The following is a 21,947-nucleotide window of genomic DNA, read 5'->3' as shown; positions in this document are numbered from 1 at the left end:
TAGACGGAAAATTTTAGATGGATTGATGTGAACACTATTATAGATATGACCTAACTTATTCACTTTTTTTTTTTTTTGGTAAAAGACCTTATTCACCAAATTATACCACATGGCTTTAGGGGGAAAAAAAACCCTCAACATTAGATTAGATAGAGACAAGGAAAGTAGTTAAGTGGAAGGGAAAAAATTGCAAACTAACACCAATCCCTTAACAATTTCGTTAGTTAGCACTGTTTCCAAACTATTTAAGAAACTAATAGCTCAAGTGTGTAAGAATCGATTTTGGTGTGCTAAATCAGTATAAAGGACTCGAATTCTCTAAAGCTTAGAAATCAAGCCCTAACCCAAAAATCAAGTAGAGAGAAAAGAATAAAAATTATTATTTAAATAAATTGGAGTGTATAATAGATAAATTGATATGCGTGTTTTTAAAAAGCGATGATGTAGGATAGAAAAAGTAAATTCTTCTATCAAAAAAAAAAAAAAAAAAGAAAAAAAAGAAAAAGTAAGTTCTTATACTAAAATAGACAGAAAATTTTAGATGGATTGATGCGAACACTATTATAGATATGACCTAACTTATTCACATTTTTTTTTTTTGGGTAAAAGACCTTATTCACCAAATTATACCACATGGCTTTAGGGGGGAAAAAAAACCCTCAACATTAGATTAGACAGAGACAAGGAAAGTAGTTAAGTGGAAGGGAAAAAATTGCAAACTAACACCAATCCCTTAACAATTTCGTTAGTTAGCATTGTTTCCAAACTACTTAAGAAACTAATAGCTCGAGTGTGTAAGAATCGATTTTGGTGTGCTAAATCAGTATAAAGGACTCAATTTCTAGTGGAAATCGAGTCTTAAAGACTCGAATTCTCTAAAGCTTAGAAATCAAGCCCCAACCCAAAAATCAAGTAGAGAGAAATTGGAGACAAACCCAGAAACAAAATCAAACCCAACCCAGAAATCAAGCTACTGTGGGTTTGGTTTGGATTTGGGTTTTATTTATTTATTTTTTATCGTGGGGTTCTTTGTTCTTCTTCGGTTCGTCAGATTCTTCTTCTTCTTCACTTAGTCAAATTCTTCTAGGTATTTTTTTTTAATTTAATTTTTTTGATCGTGGGGTTCCTCTTCTTCGGTCAAATCCTCCATCCCGTTAGATTCTTCCTCTTCTTTTTCTTCACTTCTTCTTCTTTTTCTTCACTTAGTCAGATTCTTCTTTTTGCAATACTGAACTCGAGCTCTATAGGCTCGATTTTAAGGTCATTGAAAACTTGAAATCGAGTTCATTATACTCGATTTAGCACACCAGAATTGAGTCTTACACTCTCGAGATATTAGTTTTCTAAATATTTTGAAAACGACGTCAACTAACAAAATTGTTTGGGAGTTGGAGTTAATTTGCAATTTTTTCCAGTGGCAAGTGGGCAAAATCAAGATGGATAGTGTTGGACCGTTGGTTAGTAACACGTACTACTTCAGCCGCACACTAAAAAAAAATAAAAAAAAATAAAATAAAAAGATAGATACATATTTTTTATTTCCTGTCCAAAGCCCAAACAGAGGATAGTAGAGAGAAGGCAATGGCGGTCTCCGTTTGGGCATCATCATCATCTACGATTCCTTCTTCAAAATATAATAATTTGTTTGCAGCAGCAGCAGCTTCATCTTCTTCTTCTTTTTCGAATTCGTCTTCTCTGAAATTTCCTTTACAGCGACTTCCAATCACTTGGGTCTGCTCTCCCTCTCCCTCTCCCTCTCCCTCACGCCCTCGACTCCTTCCTCTGGTAACCCTTCTTCTCATGCTTCTTTAATCTTATTTATTTCATTTCTATGATTTCTTTTCTTAGATTTCAACATATGTCAGTGCTTCTTTTACCAATAATAATCTTGAATGTTCTTTTTCCCAAATGCTTTCCCATTTTTTTTATTATTATTTATTTTAATTATAGGCAGCTCCAGTTATAATTCACACAGGCTACGGTTTTTGATCATAGTGTAAGCTCAAATTACCAAGATTGAACGTTATGGGCTTGAGAGAAAGTTGTCTAAATAGATAATATTATAAGGACAACCCACTCTTGGTAATAGTATAGAGTATAGACCTCTCTGCCATAACCGTGTATTAGTCTTAGTGGGGATGGATCAAACCTAGGATTTTTGGGTTTATGGCACCTTGAAGAGTCATTATAAATTGTCCTATCCACATCCACACATCTGATGTGATTAGCCAAGCCATGCTGTTCCTGTTCCTTGGTGTTATTATCTGCCCCTCTTTCTTTAGCCATAAAGATAATCAATTTTTGTCCTTAAGAAATTTCTTCCTACAGCTAGCCTTTCCCCTTTTTCAAAATTTCCCACACACCCCAAATTCCCGCTTATTCCACCTTTTCAATTTAAAAAAAAAAAAAAAAAAAAAAAAAATTAAAGGATGCCCTGATTCCTTTAAGAGCTGAAATAACTATACGTGGTACTGCCAAACTCTACTAATTTCTTCCTTCTATTTCAGTTGCACAAAATAGAGCCATGGATTGCTTTTTGGAACCATCAATTGAACGGCCCAATAATTCACATTTATCCAAGGGTTTGTGATTGAAAGTTGTTTCTATTGTGATGCGGTAAATTTAGATGTAGTGTAGATCTAATATTAACCAACCAAAAGATGCCACATTTGAAGCAAATTGTTGTTTTCAAATGATTTAAGAAGAAATTCTAATAACAAACAAGATAATTGCAAAGAAAAAGTAATAGAACTGAAATTGGAACAAAGGTTGAAAAAGCCCAAGAAATATTTAGATATGGAATTTTATATAATAGATAATAAAAGGCAACTTATGATAACTCAAGAGAGGCTATTTATAATGGCGTATTGAAACCTTAGAATCCTAGCCCTTGATCTTACATAGAACAATTAAACCCTGACTATCCTTTTAGAATAATGATTAAGTGGTTTAAATTCACTATTTCTTAACAGGTTAAACTTTTACGATAATTGATAATTTATCATCGTATCAGAGTAGTGCTTGAGTTTGAACCTTGTCTCTGGTCTACCTCCCATTTAAAAAGTTATAAATCTCATGTGTTTGGCCCCACTTATTAAGGGGGAGTTTGGACCCACACATGAGGGGTAGTGTTAGAATAATGGTTAAGTGATTAAATTCATTCTTTTCCTAACAACTTAGGTTTTTGGGATAATTGATTAAATTCATCAGAAGTTACAAGCTAGGCATACAATCTTTTAAAATGCTAAAAACATGATAATAGATAAAACATAACATAGAGAAATAAAGTACTATAGCAACGGGCTAAACAAAACAACCTAATGGGTCTTGTTAGTTTTAGTCTTAGATGCTTTTGCATTATATTGCTTTGGAAAAGGATGCTTTTGTACATTCTTAGGTGGGGAAAATGTAATGTAGTCTAATGCATGTATAGTGAATGATGACGTGGCATGGGGGTGACAGGCAGCATGTGCCATGTGAGAATATGGAGTGACATGGCATGGCCAAGTGTCACTTGGAGTCCAATTGGCCCCTATGTTTTGTGATGTAGTGTTAATTGCAACATTTCAAATTTTGGAGGGAAAGTTGGTTACATGGCACATCATGTGCTAGATTTTAGGAACTTGTTAAAAGTCATGCTTTAAAAAATTCCAGCATGCCATTCTTGTTGATGATAAAATTCAGATTACTTTTTGAGTTAAAGATTGAGGTGATTTTTCCTCTCTTTCTCTCTCTCTTTCTCTAGAAATTGCATGGGAATTTATTTCCTTGTATCACAATGGATGAAGGGGGCAATCGTTCATAGAACATCAGGTTTGTACAGTCAATTGGGGTGAAGGATTGTTTGAGGTGGAGGATTACTAGTTAGTTCTTTTTATGAAGCGCTAAGAGGATATAATGGTTAAAAATTTCCCCTGGAAGAGTTTTTGGAAATGTAAGGTGCCCAAGAAAGTTGCTTTCTTTGTGGGAAATAGCTTCAGGCTTGTACCCCATGCCTATTGGTGGCTTAGGGATAAGGAAGATTACCACCTTTAACAAAGCCTTATTAGGGAAATGGTTGTGGAGTTTGGGAATGAGGAGTCATGGCTTTGGAGGCACTTGGTAGCAAGAAAATATGGGAAGGAGTGGGGGGGATGACATTCAAAATTGGGGAGGAGTATTTAGAAGGGTTGGGAAGTTTTTAGTCACTTTACCTGGTTCAAGGTTGGGGTGGGGAATTAGGTGAAGTTTTGGCATGATTATTGTTGCGGTGATCAACCTTTGAAAGAGGCCTACCTGTTTTTATATGATATTGTTATTGATAAGAAGGCTTTGGTTGAATCTTATTTAATTAGGCAAGGGGTGGGGGAGAGGAGGATATGGGATGTTAGATTCTTTTGGAGAGGTGGACTTTCTTCTTATTTTGGAGTCTAATTCTCCTGTTAGTGAGGATGGGGATCTTATGTGGTGGGTGCCAAAGAAGAAAGGGGTATTTGATATTTGCTCGTTTTAAAATGCACTAAGAGGTTCATCTTCAGTCATTTTTCCTTGGAAGGGTAGCTGGGAGGCCAAGGTAGTTGGACAGGTTTCTTTCTTTGTTTGGACTGCAGCTTGGGGGAGGATTCTCACTAGTGATAATTTGAGGAGGAGAGGTTTCACTATTGTAGATTGGTGTTGTATGTGTAGGGGTAGCAAAGAATTTGTGGATCATTTATTGTCATTGTGAGAAGGCATATCAGATGTGGTGTTTTGTCCTAAAACCTTTGGGATCGCTTGGGTTTTCCCTAGAAAAGGTAATTGATCTTCTTTTTGGTTGGCAGAATTTGTGGGGGAAACACTCATCCGGAATTTGGAATTTGATTTTGTTTTGTTTGATGTGGTGTATTTGGAGAGAGCTTAACAATCGCACTTTTGAGGATGTGGAGATTTCAGTTAATTAGTTGCTAGCCTGCTTTGTTGGCACCTTATTTAATTGGTTTCGGGTTTGGGGACTCACATCTAGTGATTCTCTCTTGTTGTTTGTAGACTCGCTTATTTCTTGTATATAATTTCTGCTTCTTTTGTATCTTTTGGCTGCTTTATGTTTTTTTGTAAAAAGTGGTCCATTTTTAATAATACTTATACTTACTTATCAAAAAAATAAATTAAAATAGCTTTAGGCAAAAAAATTATTTACCATTGAGAATATTATTAAATGAGATATAATCTTAGTGGATTTGTGTTGTATATGTAAAAGTAATTGTGAAAACGTTGACCATTTGTTAATTCGTTGTTTTTGAGGTCATTGTTTGAGTGGTTGCAGACCCATGGCATCATGGATGCATGATATAGTGTAGATTTCATTGATTATCTTTCTTTTTGATGTAATTATTGAGTAATGTAGTTTTTTAGGCTAACTTCTTGTAAGCATCCTGTGTTCATCGATTTGGCATGCCCTCAAATATGCTATAAGTGAAGGTTCTTTTGAGGATGCTGCCCTTCTGGTCTATCCATTCTTCTTCTTCTTTTTTATCTTTATAAATTTTCCTATTTTTGAAAGTTGTAAGAATTCAGTCTTTTTGTTTTCTCTTTCAAAGAATATATATATATATATATATGAGATGATTTCAAGTTACACTTGGTGTAACTTCACAAGAGTTACCCCTATTTTAGACAATTGATTTCAACTAAATCTAACGGTTAAAAATAGGCTAGTGACCATGTTGTCATTTGCTTAATTTCCAAAATTGTCACTTATCTTGAAATTACTGACCTTCTCTTTCTTAATAACTCTCTGTTACCACATACAAAGTAGGTTTTTATTTTTTTTGATAATCACAAACACGAATTACACATTATCTCCCTTAAGTCTCCATTTCCTGGTCATGGTAGAGCTGACTGCCTCCTCAATTCTCTCCACTACCCTTACCACAAGCTAGGCCGCGTAGGCCATAAACCCAGTTGGGTCCAGCATAAATGAACCCTTTGGCCTGAAATTTTTGAAGCCATGACCCACGGCATCAGCTTCTTGGTAGAGGTGGCCATGGCCTTGGAAGCGGTGGTGGCCTTGAAGGCCACTGCTGGAAAGTGTGCAGTCTTATAAAAGTCTCTTTTTGTATGTTCAATTTTTTTTGATAGATAACGAAAAACTTTTATTAATAAATTTTTTTTTTTTAATACTTGTTTGCCATAAAGTAAATAGTTTTTGTCCCACAAATTTTTCTTGTAGGTCAAAGCCAAGAAGCAAACATTTTCCACCTTTGATGATTTGCTGACCAATTCTGACAAACCTGTATTGGTTGACTTCTATGCGACCTGGTATGTTCTTCCCAACTTATCTGTACTTTTATTTTCTTATTTTTTTTCATATTTTGCCTAAGAAGGATCAGAGGCTGAGTTGAGGTCTGAATCTATTCTATCACATGAAATGATAATGTGCAAATCACTTCTTTGGAAAGCTGTATAAGCTTTTGCATTCTAAAGTTTGTAAAACTGCGTTTGTCTGTGAGTAGAACTTTATTTGTAATGGAGATGGTAAAATTTCACCCTATATGCTATTCATTATGGTGAGGTAGTTCAGGAATTGCTTGTTCTGAGTGACCTCTAGGTTTGAAAATATTGAGCAGGACAATATAAATTTAAAACTGAAAAATTAATGACTCTCTGGTTTGCAGGTGTGGTCCTTGTCAATTCATGGCTCCCATCCTCAATGAAGTCAGTACTCAGCTGAAAGATACGATCCAGGTGGTGAAGATTGACACTGAGAAGTACCCTAGCATTGCTAATAAATACAAAATAGAAGCATTGCCTACATTCATCATATTTAAGGACGGAGAACCGTATGATCGCTTTGTGAGTTGAATTTGCATCTCTCTTGCTCTCATGTGGAAGTACTTTGTATATCTTGAGGTTATCAGTGCTTTAGCTTGTGAAAATGCATAGAAGTCTCGTCTTAGTGACCAATTGGGATTACTATAGGAAGTAGAATTTTAGTTATAGAACTTTAGCAATTAAGAGCTTCAATTGAAAAACTGTTAGCATTTGGCTAACTACAATCATAAAGTGATTCAAATCTGTCACACCCAGTTGGTAACCAAACTGATAAAACATTTTTTAGCTAAAATTCTATTTAGTTGCTTCACTTTTACTTCAATTGTCAAATTTTTTTTTTTTTTAATAAGTACTTCAATTGTCAAATTAGTTCAATAGATTTAGTTTTTGTCAATTCAGTCTCTCATTTTGTCAAGGAAGTCAATGTCGTCCTTCCGTTAAAATCCGGTTGATTGGTACCATGAATGGTGCCTTTTTAAACTGATTTTTCACTTGAAGTTGCAAAACAAACATTTTTTTTCCTAAAACAAGAAACCTGGCTTTCTCCCAAATCGGGACCCAAAAATAATCAGAAACCCACAACTGAAAAACATGTTAGTACCAGTGTCTACATTCACTGTATGGCTATCTCAAATAGAAGAAACAACACTATTGGCCATCTAAAAATTGATGGGGTGTTGACATCAAATCAGGAAGTTATTGAAGATGGGATTCTTCGGTTTTATAAAAATTTATACACCGAAGATAAGACCCATCTCCCCCATCTGGGCGTGCTGAATTGCTGAATTTTTCCAAGATTGCTAGGGATAAGGCTGGCTGGTTGGAACAGTTGTTTGACGAAGGAGAGATTTTTGGGATGTTAAAGGATTTTAATGGCGACAAAGCTCTTGGACCCGATGGTTTTTTCATGGCCTTCTTTCAAATTTGCTGGAACATTACTAAAGCATATCTTCTAGAAGTCTTTCAGTACTTTTTCGATAATGCTTAGTTTGATAAAAGTTTGAATACCACTTTTATTTCTTTGATTCCTAAAAAATCAGATGCAGTGGAATTGAGAGATTTTTAGCCTATTAGATTGATTGGGGGTGTACAGGTTGAAATGGTGTTGGGGACATTATTTTTGAATCTCAAAATGCCTTTTTTTAGGAAAAGTAGATTTTAAACTCTGTTCTTATTGCTAACGAATTCTTGGATAGTAGACTAAAATTAGGAGTTCCTAGGGTTTTTTTGTAAGTTGGATGTGGAGAAAGCATATAATCATGTGAACTGGGGCTTTCTTATTTATACGTTAGAGCATTGTGGTTTCCAAATAAATGGAAAAGATGGGTTATGTTTTTCATCTTGATAGTCAAATTCTCTATCCTAATCAATGGAGCTCCTTGTGGGTTCTTTGAGAGCTCTAGGGGCATAAGACGAGGTGATCCTTTATCTCCATTGTTTTTTGTCATTGTCATGGATGCTTTTAGTAAAATGTTGGATAAGGCAGTGAGTCTCATGTTGGAGTTAGTGTGGTTAAGTCATAATTAGTCCCCGTGGGTGTGGTTCCAAATATAGTGGAGTTGGTTGATGTGTTAGGGTGCAAGCAAGGTTCACTCCTGATGAAATATTTAGGCCTTCCTTTGGGTGCTAAATCCAAAGAGGAGTCAATTTGGAATCCAATTATTGAGATGGTGGAAAGGAGATTAGAAGATGGAAATGGTTGTATCTCTCTCTAGGGGAGAAGTTACTTTAGTAAAGAGTATGTTATCTAATCCACCAACCTATTTGTCTCTCTTTTTCCTATTCTAGTGGATGTTGCAAACCACATTGAACAACTTCAACAGAATCTTCTTTGAAGTGGTTTGGGGATGAATCAAAATCACTTGGTGAAATGGACTACAGTTTGTGCTCCTCTTCAGTCTGGGAATTTGGCTATTAGAAATTTAAGACGTTTTAATGAAGCTTTGTTGGGAAAATTTCTATGGAGATTTAGTAATGAGTGAGAGGCATTGTGGAGGAGAGTGATAAGGATTAAATATGGTCATGGCGGGCGAGATTAGTGTTCTATTCCTGTCACCGCTCCTTATGGAGTGAGTTTGTGGAAGTCCATTAGTCGTGGCTGGCCTACATTCTCTCAATAAATTCAGTTTGAGGTGGGGGTTGGGTCTATGGTAAAATTTTGAAAGTATGTTTGGTGTGGGGACACCCTTTTGAAAATGTGTTTTTAGAATTATTTTCTATAAATAGAAATGAGGAGGCTTATGTGGCTGATCTTATGAAGTTCTCCAATGGAGTTCTACATTGGGATTTGGGTTTCATTAGAGCTATTCAAGATTGGGAATTGGATTCTTTATCCAATTTCATGGAAAGTATTTATGGAGTCTCATTGAGGGGAGTTGGGAAGGATAAATTTGCTGGATGCCTGCTAAGAAAATAAGTTTTGAAGTTGGTTTGTATTACCGGGGTTTGACCGAAAGAAGTGATCAATCCTTCCCTTGGAAGTCTATCTGGAAGCCTAAGGATCTGTCTAGAGTTGCTTTTTTGTTTGGACTGCAGGTTTGGGGAAGATTTTGACAATTGATAATTTATAGAAGTGGAGAATTTGGATTTTAGATTGATGTTTAATGTGTAAAAGCAATGGGGAAGCGGTAAATCACCTCCATATCCATTGTCCTATTACTACGGAATTGTGGTTTATGGTGTTCATTGGGTAATGTTGAAGACAGTGGTTGAAATTTTAGCCAGTTTGGAAGGGAAGTTTGGGCAACATCGTAATGGAGTTATTTGGAAGGCTGTTCCTCATTGTTTGATGTGGTGCATTTGGCGGGAAAGAAATAACCAGAGCTTTGAGGATTCTGAAAGGACAATGTTTGACCTAAAACCTTTCTTCTTCAAAACTTTATTGGATTGGTTTTCTGTAGTAGGCAGTCATTCAATTTTTTTTTCTGTTCATTCTTTGATGGATGCTTGTAATTTGTGTGTTTGATTGTTCTTGTCCCTAGTGTATACTTCTTGTATAGTTGGGTGACACTTTTTTTTGATAGTTAAGTAATATTTTCATTACTTATCAAAAAATAATTCTTCTACGTTTTTTTTCTTCCTGAAATCTGCTTTGATGTTTGATGGGAGTTTGGTATTGAAGTTGGGTGTGGTTGACCTTTCGACTTGGGTTGGGTATGGTTAGATTTTTCAGGTTCCGTATGGTTGATTCTTCCAGCAACTGGTCTGTTTTCTTAAATATTTATAATTTTCCATTTTCTGCTGCTCTGTTCTTAGATGTTATTCCAGGATTTTGTTTTCTTCATTTTCTCTGTCAAAGTTATAGAAACTAATCCATGGCGTCAACTCTATAAAAGTGACAATGGTGGATTTAATTCTATAATATCAAAACAAACTCGACTTGTCCTTGAAAAATACTAGTTAAATTAGATCTTCTTACACCTTGTTTTCTATCAATATTATTGAATCTTGTATAGTTGCTCCTTTCTCCCATCTCTCTGTGAGTGGGGGGGGGGGGTGTTCATCCTTTAAATGTCTAGACCATTGCGGTTCAAGAGTGCTAGCTTTTATGAAGTACTGTAATAATTCCCAAGATGCTCTCAAATATTGTCATAATCCATGGTTGAGACCTGCAACTGTGACACTGGCCAAGGAGTAAACAGCAGCCGGGGAAAGTGGAAGCAGACATGGGCGATGGCAATGTTGAGGGAGGAGGATGGCAAATGTCAGTACTTGTGTTTTTGGCCATGGGTTTCTGATTAGTTTTTGGTTCCAAAATCTAGGAGAAAGCCAGGTTTTTGTTTTAGGGGAAAATGTTTATTTTGTGATTTTTTTTAATGTGAAAAATTAGCTTAAAACAGAGCCTTTGGATTTTAACGAAAGGAATTGATGCTTTTTGACAAAGTGAGGGATTAAATTGACAAAAATTTAACCTCAGGGACTAATTTGACGGCTGGAGTAAAAGTGAAGAGACTAAATTGAATTTTTGCCAAAGTTTTTTATGTGAGAAATGACAAAAGCTTTAAAACTTGAGCTTTTTCAAAGCCAGCCTTAAAGGTCTTAAATTTTTTTGTCAAATGGCCTAAAAAACCACACAGAGAGCCCTATTTGCCTTAAAGCTCTTCGTAGACCTGCCTAACACAATGCATGCCCTTATAGTTGTACAGTCCCACATATTAGACATTGCTGAAATTGTATGACTTCTTGGTTACGTCAATGTGATTGTTCTAATTCCTTTCATTCTTAAAGCTGTGAAATGTACACTAAACCTTTTTTCTTTTTTGGGAGAGAGTTTAATATTTTTTTCTTTTATTTGGTAATCTCAGCTTTCATTTAAAAAAAAAATTATGGAAAAGAAAGACATACTGTGTAATTTCTTTTAATAGTATGGTCTGGACAAATGAAGGTCTGTCGCTTAGGATTGATTTCTTTCCTTTATGTAGGATGTAAAGTTACCGAGAATATTGGGTTACTAGTCCTATGTTCAATTTAAGCCACTGATAAAATAATTAGCCCCATATAACTTTGATACTGATCTCTCTCTCTCATGGCCTACTAGTGAAATCTATATTGTTGATTTTGAACTTCTAAAAAGTATTGGTTTAATTATTTTCAGGAGGGTGCTTTAAGTGCAGATCAACTCATCCAACGGATTGAGAACTCTCTAAAAGTTAAGCAATAGTTAAGGTAAAACCTTTTATTTTTCCTCTTTTATCAAGCTTCTAAAGCTTAGTGTCCATTAGGAAACAACTTATTTAGCTGAAACTGAAAACTTTTTGCTGAAAATACTGTAGATAAAGGTAAAAGTTAGCTGAATAGTATAGTGAGACCCATGAATAGTAGCAAAAATAAGTTGAAATTTTCAGCTTGTGCCAAACGGACACTTAGTGACACTTTTTTTTTGGACTTAAATACATTGTTAGTCCCTACAATGTACCTGCTAAGTGCTATTGGTTTCTAAAGTTTAAAAATGAGCGCTATTGGTCTCTCCATCAACTTCCATTAGTTTCTTCGTTTATGTGTCTAACGAAGCAATAGTATTAGTACCCATTTTTGAAATTTCAAAGATTAATAGCACTTATTTTTGAAACTTTAGGGACCAGTAACAGCTTCACTTCACTTATGTTGTTTTTGTCTTTGGGCTTTTCTACTTTGTGCTCTTTCTTCTTTTTCATTCCCACTCTCTTCTTTTTTATTCCATTTTTGTTCAGTCAGCAACAAATTGAAGCTCTTAGATTGGAGTACTGGATTTGATGAAGAAATGCACGCAAGATTGCTCTAGCCTTCTTTTAGCACTTCCTTCCCAATTTTTTTGTTAAGTGGTATGTAATGAAAAATATGATGAGTTTCGACCATGATACTCTGGATCATATTAATTAAGCCAAGTCAAACACACTTTGATGACAAATTATTATTATTATTATTTTGGAACTTAAGGGATCTGACCAGAATTTGAAACTTAAGTAGAACTTTGATGAGAAAAATCTAATATTCTATTTTGGATGACACGGGAAATTTACATATTAACCTAGTGTGATCAATGATCACGGGTGGCTTTGATAATTTCGGCTAGTTGTAGTTTTGGCGCTTGTTATTTAATGAGTACTCCCCCAAACATAGTTTACTAGTTGGGCTGTCTGAAAGCTTCTTTTAGCATTGGTGCAAGATCTAATTACCTAGGCAAAAATGCAATTTACATCAGTTAACTTTGTCTAATTCTTATTTTAGTCTTTGAGTTTGAATTTGTCATTTTAGACTACTAACTTGGCTAATCCACTTAAATCAATCAGTTTTCCCATCCATTTCCATTAGGGGTGCTCCGTTAAGTCAATTAATGACGCCGTATTGGTGTCTTTAGAATTAAAATTATTTTTTATCCCACCTATATATATATATATATATTTTTTTTTTTCTTTCTTTAATCAAATTTGGTTTGTAAACGTTTTTTTTTTTTTTTTTTTTTAAAATTTAAATTTTATATTGGGTTTTGGGCAATCAATATTGATGTTGATACTTTGGCAAAACTCCTGGCAATGTGTAGTTCTATTTTTTGTATTTTGTTTTGGGAAAACTATTTATCGGATCAGGGGAATAGGAGATGGACGTTTGTGTGATACAGGAAAGTAGCAATGTTAATACTGGGCCCTTTTCTTTGACAGGAGAGGAGACACCAAAAGATGTGAGAACTTCAACAGTGGTTTACGGAACAGAGAGAGAGAGAGGGAGGGTTAATGGAGTGGGAGGAAGACTCTGATTCTTATCTTAGGTTGGTAGGTTTTGTTAGCAATTAAATGAGACGGCGATGAGTGGGATTTTTAATTGAGGTGATGAGTTTTTATTGGACCAACTACATCACATTGCAACAATTTGTACCTTAATACATTACAGGTGGTGTATGTGGTCCCGAATTGGAGCAGCGTCCAAGGATGATGGATACATGATTTCCAATTAGCTTCTTAGATAAAAGACTAATTACTTTAACAAGGAAAAAAAAAAAAAAAAAACCATGTGAGGAATTTTATTTAGTAAGAAGAAAAGAAAAGAAAGGAGTGAATTACTCAACTCAATAAATTAATAAGACAAATAGATAGAAGAATTAAAATTTTAAGCTATTAAGTTAAAAAAGTAACGATTTAAACTCAGTTGCAATCACTAATATATATATATATATATATATAAAACTGAATCTTCTGAAACTCATACAATTTTACAATTTTTCACATTAGTACGACAATAATAATAATAATAATAAATAAAACTTTTCTAAAACCCAAAGGTCATGCTAACATTCTGCCTTCTTTTTCTCCAAAATGCATGCTCTGACTTCTCTCCTTCTACTAGCTCTCCCAACCTAACGCTCCTTCTCTACCAACTCCCCCAACGCTTGGACCCACGGTAAACTAATAAAGATTCCTCAGACCCATGGCAAAGCATCTAAAGACACCATACCCACCATACCCATAGATTCCTCAATCAAAACCCACCATACCCATAAATCAACAGAGATCTCCTTCCTCAAAACAGGGATCTCCTTTCTCAGACCCACGGAAAATCCTAATATTTTTTTTTAACCCAACTCTAAAAATCAACGCAAAATCACAAATATATATATATTTATATATGTATGTATATTTCTCCCCTTCCTCTCTTTTCTCTAATTTTTCCTCCTTCATCCTTACAAAACTTCTATGACTTACTTTGGACCGAACTGAAGAAGGGGACTATGTGCAGCAATCTTCAAAGTAACGTAATTTTTCTTTTTATCCTCAAAAAATTACAATATCACGCATCTGTAATTAACTCTGCCCATCTATGACTCTATTCTCAGTTTCTTCCTCTCTCTGCGTTCCAACTTCAAATTCACTAATCACTATGTTAAAGTTAAGTTTGATTTACTATTCTTTTTCCTTTTTTCTTTACTCATTAGATGTTTATGAAGCAGAGAACTGGTCTACATTGCCCCAATTTCCAATAGAACGTGCACCATGTGTGTGGTTCAAATTTGATGTTTTCATTAATTGAAGTGGTGGCTCGGTATGACTCCTCTTTCTTCTTTAATTCTTATTAAAATAATATATATTATACTACATAACATTTTATATATATAACTATTATTAAACTATTATACAACATATAATATATATATATATATACATAAATAGAAACACAACATGATTTTTTGGGCTAGGCAAAACAATTGATCATTTTTTTATGGTAATTGATTATTTGATTAGATTTTTCATATATTGAGATTTGTCTACTTTCTAGCAAATCTTTAATTTATTATTATTTTTTTATGAATGAATAATTTGTTATCCCCTTCTTTGTCACTCTTATATTTTTTTTCTCCTTTATTTTGATAGAAAAAAAATTTTATTTTATGGTTTTTTATGTATTTTTTTGTAAATAATGATTTTCGTACATGAACCACCAAACTCTACATCTGTGATTGTATATTGTACGGCACTCTACGCCAGAGCCCATCTGGGCCTGAGGACCCAGTATGGGTGAATGGCCCGCAGACCTATAATGGACCACTTCAGAGTTTCTCAACGAATTGTCTGTCCCGTTCCTCGAGTATATATGAACAACCAACAGGTGCTCCGTCCGTTGCATGTTCGGCGGCTCCTCAAACAGTACCTCCGCCGAGGATACCCGCAGAATGGGAAAAACAAGTTCTCAGGCCACTTGCACCGCCTCCCACTACCACCTAACCACCCACTTATGAGTGATAGCATTAGACCACTTGGGGCACTAAACCTGAAAATAATCACAGCCACTCCACAAAGTTTGAGCTATAAATAGGAGGAACGCAAGGAAGAGGAGAGGTTGTTGAAGGTTGAGAAAAAGAAGCCAAGTAGAGAGAAAGAGGGTGAGAAACAGACAGTAAAAAGGGGGGAGCATTTCAGGCAGGATAAGAGAGAAAAGTGACCTCATTGGGTCTCAGTGTTGAGAACAACCTAGTGTAGGAAGCCCAAGCCCACCACACAAATAAGTTGTCAGCCAAAGTGAGTCCCAACCCAGCCTAATGGTCTCGCTTTCGGTGCGCACAATTGGCGCCGTCTGTGGGAAACTCCTACAAAGCCGTGGTTCCGACGAGACTCGCGTAAGAGGATGGCCGAGAGACATTCCGTAAGTGGTGCAGAAAGTGGTTCGACGAGATCTTCTCGGGGTTCTTCTTGGCGAGAACGGAGGCAAAAGCGGCTCGAAGATAGGAATCACGAACGGGATGAAGAGAGGTCCGGTCTCGGTGAGGGATCTTTCCAAACGCAGCGAACTGCATTAGTAGCGTCAGGGCACAGACAGCACGATGACAGAGACGAAGAGCTTGAACGGTTGCGTAGGTTGGTGAGAGATTTGGAACTGGAAGTAGAGAATATGCACTGTAGAAGGGACCGGGATAACCGGGAGAGAAGGTCTGATTTCGGGGATAATCATCAAGGGATAGGGCCCAATCAATCTAGATCCGGTCGTCGCCGCGAACGATCCCATTCACAGGAATCTCGTCGGCGAAGGGAACGTTCACGTTCGCGGGAATCCCAAGCCCGCTGAGATCGTTCGCGGTCACGGGGGTTATGCAGACTGAGGCTCAGATTCTCTAGAAGAGCGACGGCCCCGTAATGCAGCCATGGATATGATAAGCCGTGCACTACGGAAAGCTGCGAGGTCACCGTTTTCGGCTGGCATCGAGTGGGCACCAATGCCGGACAGGTTCGTGCGACCCCCGTTCAACTCTTATGACGGTAAAACTGACCCCGTAGAGCACGTCAGCCACTATATCCAGATGATGTCCTTGCATACGCACAATGACGCGCTGATGTGTAAGGTTTTTCCCTCAAGTCTCGGCCCCACCGCACTGAGATGGTTTAACGGGTTACGGAAAGGATCTATTCATAACTTCACCGAGTTGATACAGGAGTTCAGAATACGGTTTGTGACCTGTAGTCGAGTTCCACAACCAGTGGATGCGTTATTGTCTATGAAGATGAGGGTGGGGGAGACACTTCGTAGCTACGTTGCCCGATATTGGGAGCTCTACAACGAGATCGGCGGGGGGAACGAAAAGATTGCTGCAAGCACTTTCAGGATGGGCCTGCCCGAGGACTCCAGACTTCGGGAATCGTTGACCAAGAAACCCCCCGAAGACATGAGACAACTGATGAGGTGCATCGAAGAATACAAACAGCTGGAGGATGACCAGCTCCAAAGCAAGGGAAAGGCGCCCGCGGTAAATTGCCCTCGTCAGAACATCTATCTCCCAGAGTTCGGGGAAACTTGAGGATACAGGAACCAGAAGCACATGTGGGGAGGTGAATTTAATGTTTAAAGAGCCAGTGCATAGGATCATTGACAAGATTAAGCACGAACCGTACTTCAGGTGGCCAAACAAGATGGGAGGAGACCCGTCCAGAAGGAACCAGAATTTGTATTACACTTACCATAAGGATAGGGGTCACACAACCGAGCAATGTCGAGTGTTGAGGGACCATCTCTGGCAGCTGGTTAAGGCCAGACACTTAAAGGAATTTGTGACAGACGCAGGAGACCGAGGGATAGGGCAGGGCGCCCCATAGAGAAGGAACCTCCTTCCACCTCCTCTTGGGATAATCGAGGTCATCCACGTTGCCCCTAGGGGCCTTACTGTAGCTGGAGTAAAGGAGATGTTGACCGTGGCCTCAACAGGAGGAAGCTCAATCATGCCGCACCCCATGAAGAAGATAAAACCGACCTAAGAGCCGATCGCTTTTGACGACAGCGATTTGGAAGGGACGATTCAACCACACGACGACGCATTGGTAGTCACGGCCCGCGTAGGAGGTTTCGTTGTGAAGAGAATAATGATAAACCAAGGAAGTGGCGCTGAGGTTATGTACCCGGACCTATTCAGGGGGCTCGGGTTAAAGAATGAGGATCTTTCAAAGTATAGCACGTCGTTGGTTGGGTTCGACGGTAAAGTGGTGGTTCTTGAGGGGCAGATATTTCTACTCGTCAATATGAAAGGCAAGGAGATGGTGGTGAAGTTTATAGTGGTTGCCTTGTTCTCTCTATACACGGCTATACTAGGAAGGTCGTGGATCCACGCGATGGGGGTTGTCCCGTCCACTCTGCACATGAAGATGAAATTTCCTACCGACCATGGTATCACTGTGGTGTGAAGGAGCCAGTGGGCAGCTAGGCAATGCTTGGTCGCCGTAGTCAATTGCAAGAAAAAGCAGACCGACCAGAAGGAGCAGGCCGAGCGTAGTTGCCCTTCGTCGGGAATCCCCTTATAGCAATTACAGAATTCACGAGAAGGGTGACGCATGTGCCGAGAAGATGGTCAAGGTGAAGGTATTGCCAGACGCAGACAAGTACTTCCATATTGGAGAAAGCATAGATGATCAGGAAAGGGTAGAAATGTTACTGGTCCTAATACAGAATGTGGATGTGTTTGCTTGGTGCCCGTATGAAGTGCCGGGGGTAGATCCCGAGTTCATAGTCCATAAACTTGGGGTCGACCCCCTGTCCACTCCTAAGAAGCAGAGGCCGAGGAGATTGTCTTGAGAGCACGTATAAGCTGTGAATGAGGAAGTCCGGAGACTGAAGGATGTTGGGGTAATAAGGGAAATATTCTTCCCGGATTGGCTGGCTAACACCGTAGTAGTGAAAAAGAAGAACGGCAAATGGAGGGTTTGCGTGGACTTCACCGACCTGAACCAGGCGTGCCCAAAAGATCCCTTCCCCGTGCCAAAAATTAATCAGCTGGTGGACGCCACGTATGGGCACCCGAGGATGAGCTTCCTAGACGCTTTTCAAGGGTATCACCAGATCGCCTTAGCGTCCGAGGATCAAAGAGAAAATGGCATTCATCTCCCCGAAGGCCAATTACCATTATACGAGGATGCCCTTCGGACTAAAGAACGCCGGGCCTACATACCAACAAATGATGACAAGGATGTTCCGAGACATGATAGAGTGTACGGTTGAAGTATACGTTGACGACATAGTGGTGAAGAGCAAGCAGGTAGCCCGGCATATGGAGGATCTTCAGGAAGTATTTAGGGTCCTTCGGCGGCACAAGTTGCGTCTCAATGCCGAGAAGTGTGCATTCGGTATAGGGGTGGAAAAATTCCTGGGTTATCTAATCACTAGCCGGGGAATTGAGGTCGACCCGGACCGGATTGAAGCTGTAAGGAGATTGAAGCCACCGAGCAGCCCAAAGGAAGTACAAGTGTTGACCGGGATGCTAGCCACCCTTAACCGATTCATCTCCAAATTCGCGGATCGCTGCCGACCGTTTTACCAGCTGTTGAAGAAGTGGACTAGATTTCGATGGAGTGAAGAGTGCGACAAAGCCTTTATGGATCTTAAGGATTATTTGGCGTGGGCACCTATGCTTACGGCGCCAGAACCGGGTAAGGATTTGTTCATGTATCTGGCAGTATCCGAACATGTCGTGAGCGCTGTGCTGCTAAGGGACAAAGGAATCCAGCAACCCGTCTACTACATCAGCAAGACTCTGGTTGATGCCGAGACAAGATACTTACCCCTGGAAAAACTTGTATTGGCCCTAATACACGTCACTAGGAAGCTGTCGCACTACTTTCAGGCTCGTACAGTATACGTCTTGACCGAGTATCCCTTACAGTCATTACTGAAAAGGTCAAACTTCACGGGCCGAATATCAAAATGGGGAACTAGACTTGGTTCGTTTGACATACGGTACAGACCACGAAGCTCGGTGAAAGGGCAGGTCCTTGCAGATTTCATCACCGAGTTTTCGCCAAAAGGGAATGTGGAGATAGTTTGCCGACTAGAGGTTCGCCCGTGGAAGGTGTTCGTGGACAGGGCGTCAAGTTGCACGGGGGCCGGTGCGGGGGTCGTCATAATCACCCCAGAAGGAATACGGTTGGAACACTCATTTAGGTTGTGTTTCAAGGCGTCCAACAATGAGGCAGAATACGAAGTTTTTTTTGGTTGGACTAAGGACGGTTTCTAGCTTGGGTGCTCGAGAGGTGGAGGTATACTCAAATTTGTGTCTAGTGGTTAATCAGGTGCAAGGCAGTTTCGAAGCCCGAGATCCCCGGATGAAAGCATACCTAGGACGAGTGAAACAGGCTATGTCTAGCTTCAGCATGATCAAGATATTCCAAGTAGCTCGGACCCAAAACAGACACGTCGACTCCCTGGCCACGCTGGCATCGTCGGTAGCCGAATAGACACCCCGGCTAATTAAAGTCGAGTTGGTTTCGGAGCCAAGCGTCAAGGTGTCGAATGGTTCGGAAAATGTGGGGATTGAAGTTGCAGTGTCAGAACCCTTGGGCCGAGCTGGATGGACCCCATCATTGACTTTCTGGCAAAAGACCGACTCCCAGGTGATGAAAAGGAGGGCAGCAAGTTACGTAGAATGGCTCCCCGGTATTGGCTGTCTGAAGACCGGACTTTGTACACGAAGATCGTACGGAGGACCGTACCTGTTGTGCTTACACCCAGAGAAGGTGGGCAAGCTTTTGGCAGAACTACATGATGGGGTGTGCGGCGGCCACGTGGGGGGACGTTCATTGGCACACCGGGCAATGACTCAAGGGTTTTGGTGGCCTCAAATGCAGAAGGACGCCGCCGAGTATGTACTTAGATGCGAACAGTGTCAGAAGCATGCCCCTTTGATCCATAAACCTGCCGGTCATTTGAACCTGATCAGCAGTCCTTGGCCTTTTGCGCAGTGGGGCCTGGATATCATCGGCCCATTCCCCTGTGCGACGGGAAATCGAAGATTCGTGCTTGTGGCCGTCGACTATTTCACCAAATGGGCGGAGGCAGAAGCTTTAGCCAATATACGGGACGTTGATGTGAAGAAATTCGTATGGAAGAATATAGTAACAAGNTATTTATCGGATCAGGGGAATAGGAGATGGACGTTTGTGTGATACAGGAAAGTAGCAATGTTAATACTGGGCCCTTTTCTTTGACAGGAGAGGAGACACCAAAAGATGTGAGAACTTCAACAGTGGTTTACGGAACAGAGAGAGAGAGAGGGAGGGTTAATGGAGTGGGAGGAAGACTCTGATTCTTATCTTAGGTTGGTAGGTTTTGTTAGCAATTAAATGAGACGGCGATGAGTGGGATTTTTAATTGAGGTGATGAGTTTTTATTGGACCAACTACATCACATTGCAACAATTTGTACCTTAATACATTACAGGTGGTGTATGTGGTCCCGAATTGGAGCAGCGTCCAAGGATGATGGATACATGATTTCCAATTAGCTTCTTAGATAAAAGACTAATTACTTTAACAAGGAAAAAAAAAAAAAAAAAACCATGTGAGGAATTTTATTTAGTAAGAAGAAAAGAAAAGAAAGGAGTGAATTACTCAACTCAATAAATTAATAAGACAAATAGATAGAAGAATTAAAATTTTAAGCTATTAAGTTAAAAAAGTAACGATTTAAACTCAGTTGCAATCACTAATATATATATATATATATATATAAAACTGAATCTTCTGAAACTCATACAATTTTACAATTTTTCACATTAGTACGACAATAATAATAATAATAATAAATAAAACTTTTCTAAAACCCAAAGGTCATGCTAACATTCTGCCTTCTTTTTCTCCAAAATGCATGCTCTGACTTCTCTCCTTCTACTAGCTCTCCCAACCTAACGCTCCTTCTCTACCAACTCCCCCAACGCTTGGACCCACGGTAAACTAATAAAGATTCCTCAGACCCATGGCAAAGCATCTAAAGACACCATACCCACCATACCCATAGATTCCTCAATCAAAACCCACCATACCCATAAATCAACAGAGATCTCCTTCCTCAAAACAGGGATCTCCTTTCTCAGACCCACGGAAAATCCTAATATTTTTTTTTAACCCAACTCTAAAAATCAACGCAAAATCACAAATATATATATATTTATATATGTATGTATATTTCTCCCCTTCCTCTCTTTTCTCTAATTTTTCCTCCTTCATCCTTACAAAACTTCTATGACTTACTTTGGACCGAACTGAAGAAGGGGACTATGTGCAGCAATCTTCAAAGTAACGTAATTTTTCTTTTTATCCTCAAAAAATTACAATATCACGCATCTGTAATTAACTCTGCCCATCTATGACTCTATTCTCAGTTTCTTCCTCTCTCTGCGTTCCAACTTCAAATTCACTAATCACTATGTTAAAGTTAAGTTTGATTTACTATTCTTTTTCCTTCTTTACTCATTAGATGTTTATGAAGCAGACAACTGGTCTGCATTGCCCCAATTTCCAATAGAACGTGCACCATGTGTGTGGTTCAAATTTGATGTTTTCATTAATTGAAGTGGTGGCTCGGTATGACTCCTCTTTCTTCTTTAATTCTTATTAAAATAATATATATTATACTACATAACATTTTATATATATAACTATTATTAAACTATTATACAACATATAATATATATATATATATACATAAATAGAAACACAACATGATTTTTTGGGCTAGGCAAAACAATTGATCATTTTTTTATGGTAATTGATTATTTGATTAGATTTTTCATATATTGAGATTTGTCTACTTTCTAGCAAATCTTTAATTTATTATTATTTTTTTATGAATGAATAATTTGTTATCCCCTTCTTTGTCACTCTTATATTTTTTTTCTCCTTTATTTTGATAGAAAAAAATTTTATTTTATGGTTTTTTAT

At 38.4% G+C, this 21,947-nt stretch overlaps 4 protein-coding genes across 5 annotated transcripts; all 4 read left to right on the top strand.

Annotated features, from left to right (window-relative positions):
- The first annotated feature begins 1,521 nt into the window (after positions 1 to 1,521).
- On the top strand, positions 1,522 to 13,175 carry LOC112013919 (uncharacterized). Of its 2 annotated transcripts, none has more exons than XM_024046300.2 (5): positions 1,522 to 1,785; positions 6,188 to 6,276; positions 6,633 to 6,810; positions 11,384 to 11,454; positions 12,927 to 13,175. In XM_024046300.2, the coding sequence occupies exons 1-4, from the start codon at positions 1,582 to 1,584 to the stop codon at positions 11,447 to 11,449; spliced, it is 537 nt and encodes a 178-aa protein (XP_023902068.2). In that variant the 5' UTR covers positions 1,522 to 1,581; the 3' UTR covers positions 11,450 to 11,454; positions 12,927 to 13,175. The 2 variants fall into 2 exon arrangements, with proteins under 2 accessions (XP_023902068.2, XP_023902067.2); XM_024046299.2 differs by lacking the exon at positions 12,927 to 13,175 and adding an exon at positions 11,979 to 12,203 and having other exon boundaries at positions 1,523 to 1,785.
- A 2,206-nt stretch (positions 13,176 to 15,381) lies between these two features.
- Positions 15,382 to 15,819, top strand: LOC112008604 (uncharacterized). Its single transcript, XM_024040941.1, has one exon. It carries the CDS (start codon positions 15,382 to 15,384, stop codon positions 15,817 to 15,819), a length of 438 nt encoding a protein of 145 aa, XP_023896709.1.
- A 76-nt stretch (positions 15,820 to 15,895) lies between these two features.
- On the top strand, positions 15,896 to 16,546 carry LOC112008602 (uncharacterized). Its single transcript, XM_024040940.1, has one exon. The coding sequence runs from the start codon at positions 15,896 to 15,898 to the stop codon at positions 16,544 to 16,546; it is 651 nt and encodes a 216-aa protein (XP_023896708.1).
- Positions 16,547 to 17,105: 559 nt separating this feature from the next.
- On the top strand, positions 17,106 to 17,423 carry LOC112008601 (uncharacterized). Its single transcript, XM_024040939.1, has one exon. The coding sequence runs from the start codon at positions 17,106 to 17,108 to the stop codon at positions 17,421 to 17,423; it is 318 nt and encodes a 105-aa protein (XP_023896707.1).
- The last annotated feature ends 4,524 nt before the right edge of the window (positions 17,424 to 21,947 follow it).

Source organism: Quercus suber, unplaced genomic scaffold (genome assembly GCF_002906115.3).
Source record: "Quercus suber isolate HL8 unplaced genomic scaffold, Cork oak 2.0 scaffold_162, whole genome shotgun sequence".
NCBI lineage: Eukaryota > Viridiplantae > Streptophyta > Magnoliopsida > Fagales > Fagaceae > Quercus > Quercus suber.
The sequence above is the reverse complement of the archived record's forward strand: the minus strand, read 5'-3'. Positions and strand labels throughout refer to the sequence as shown.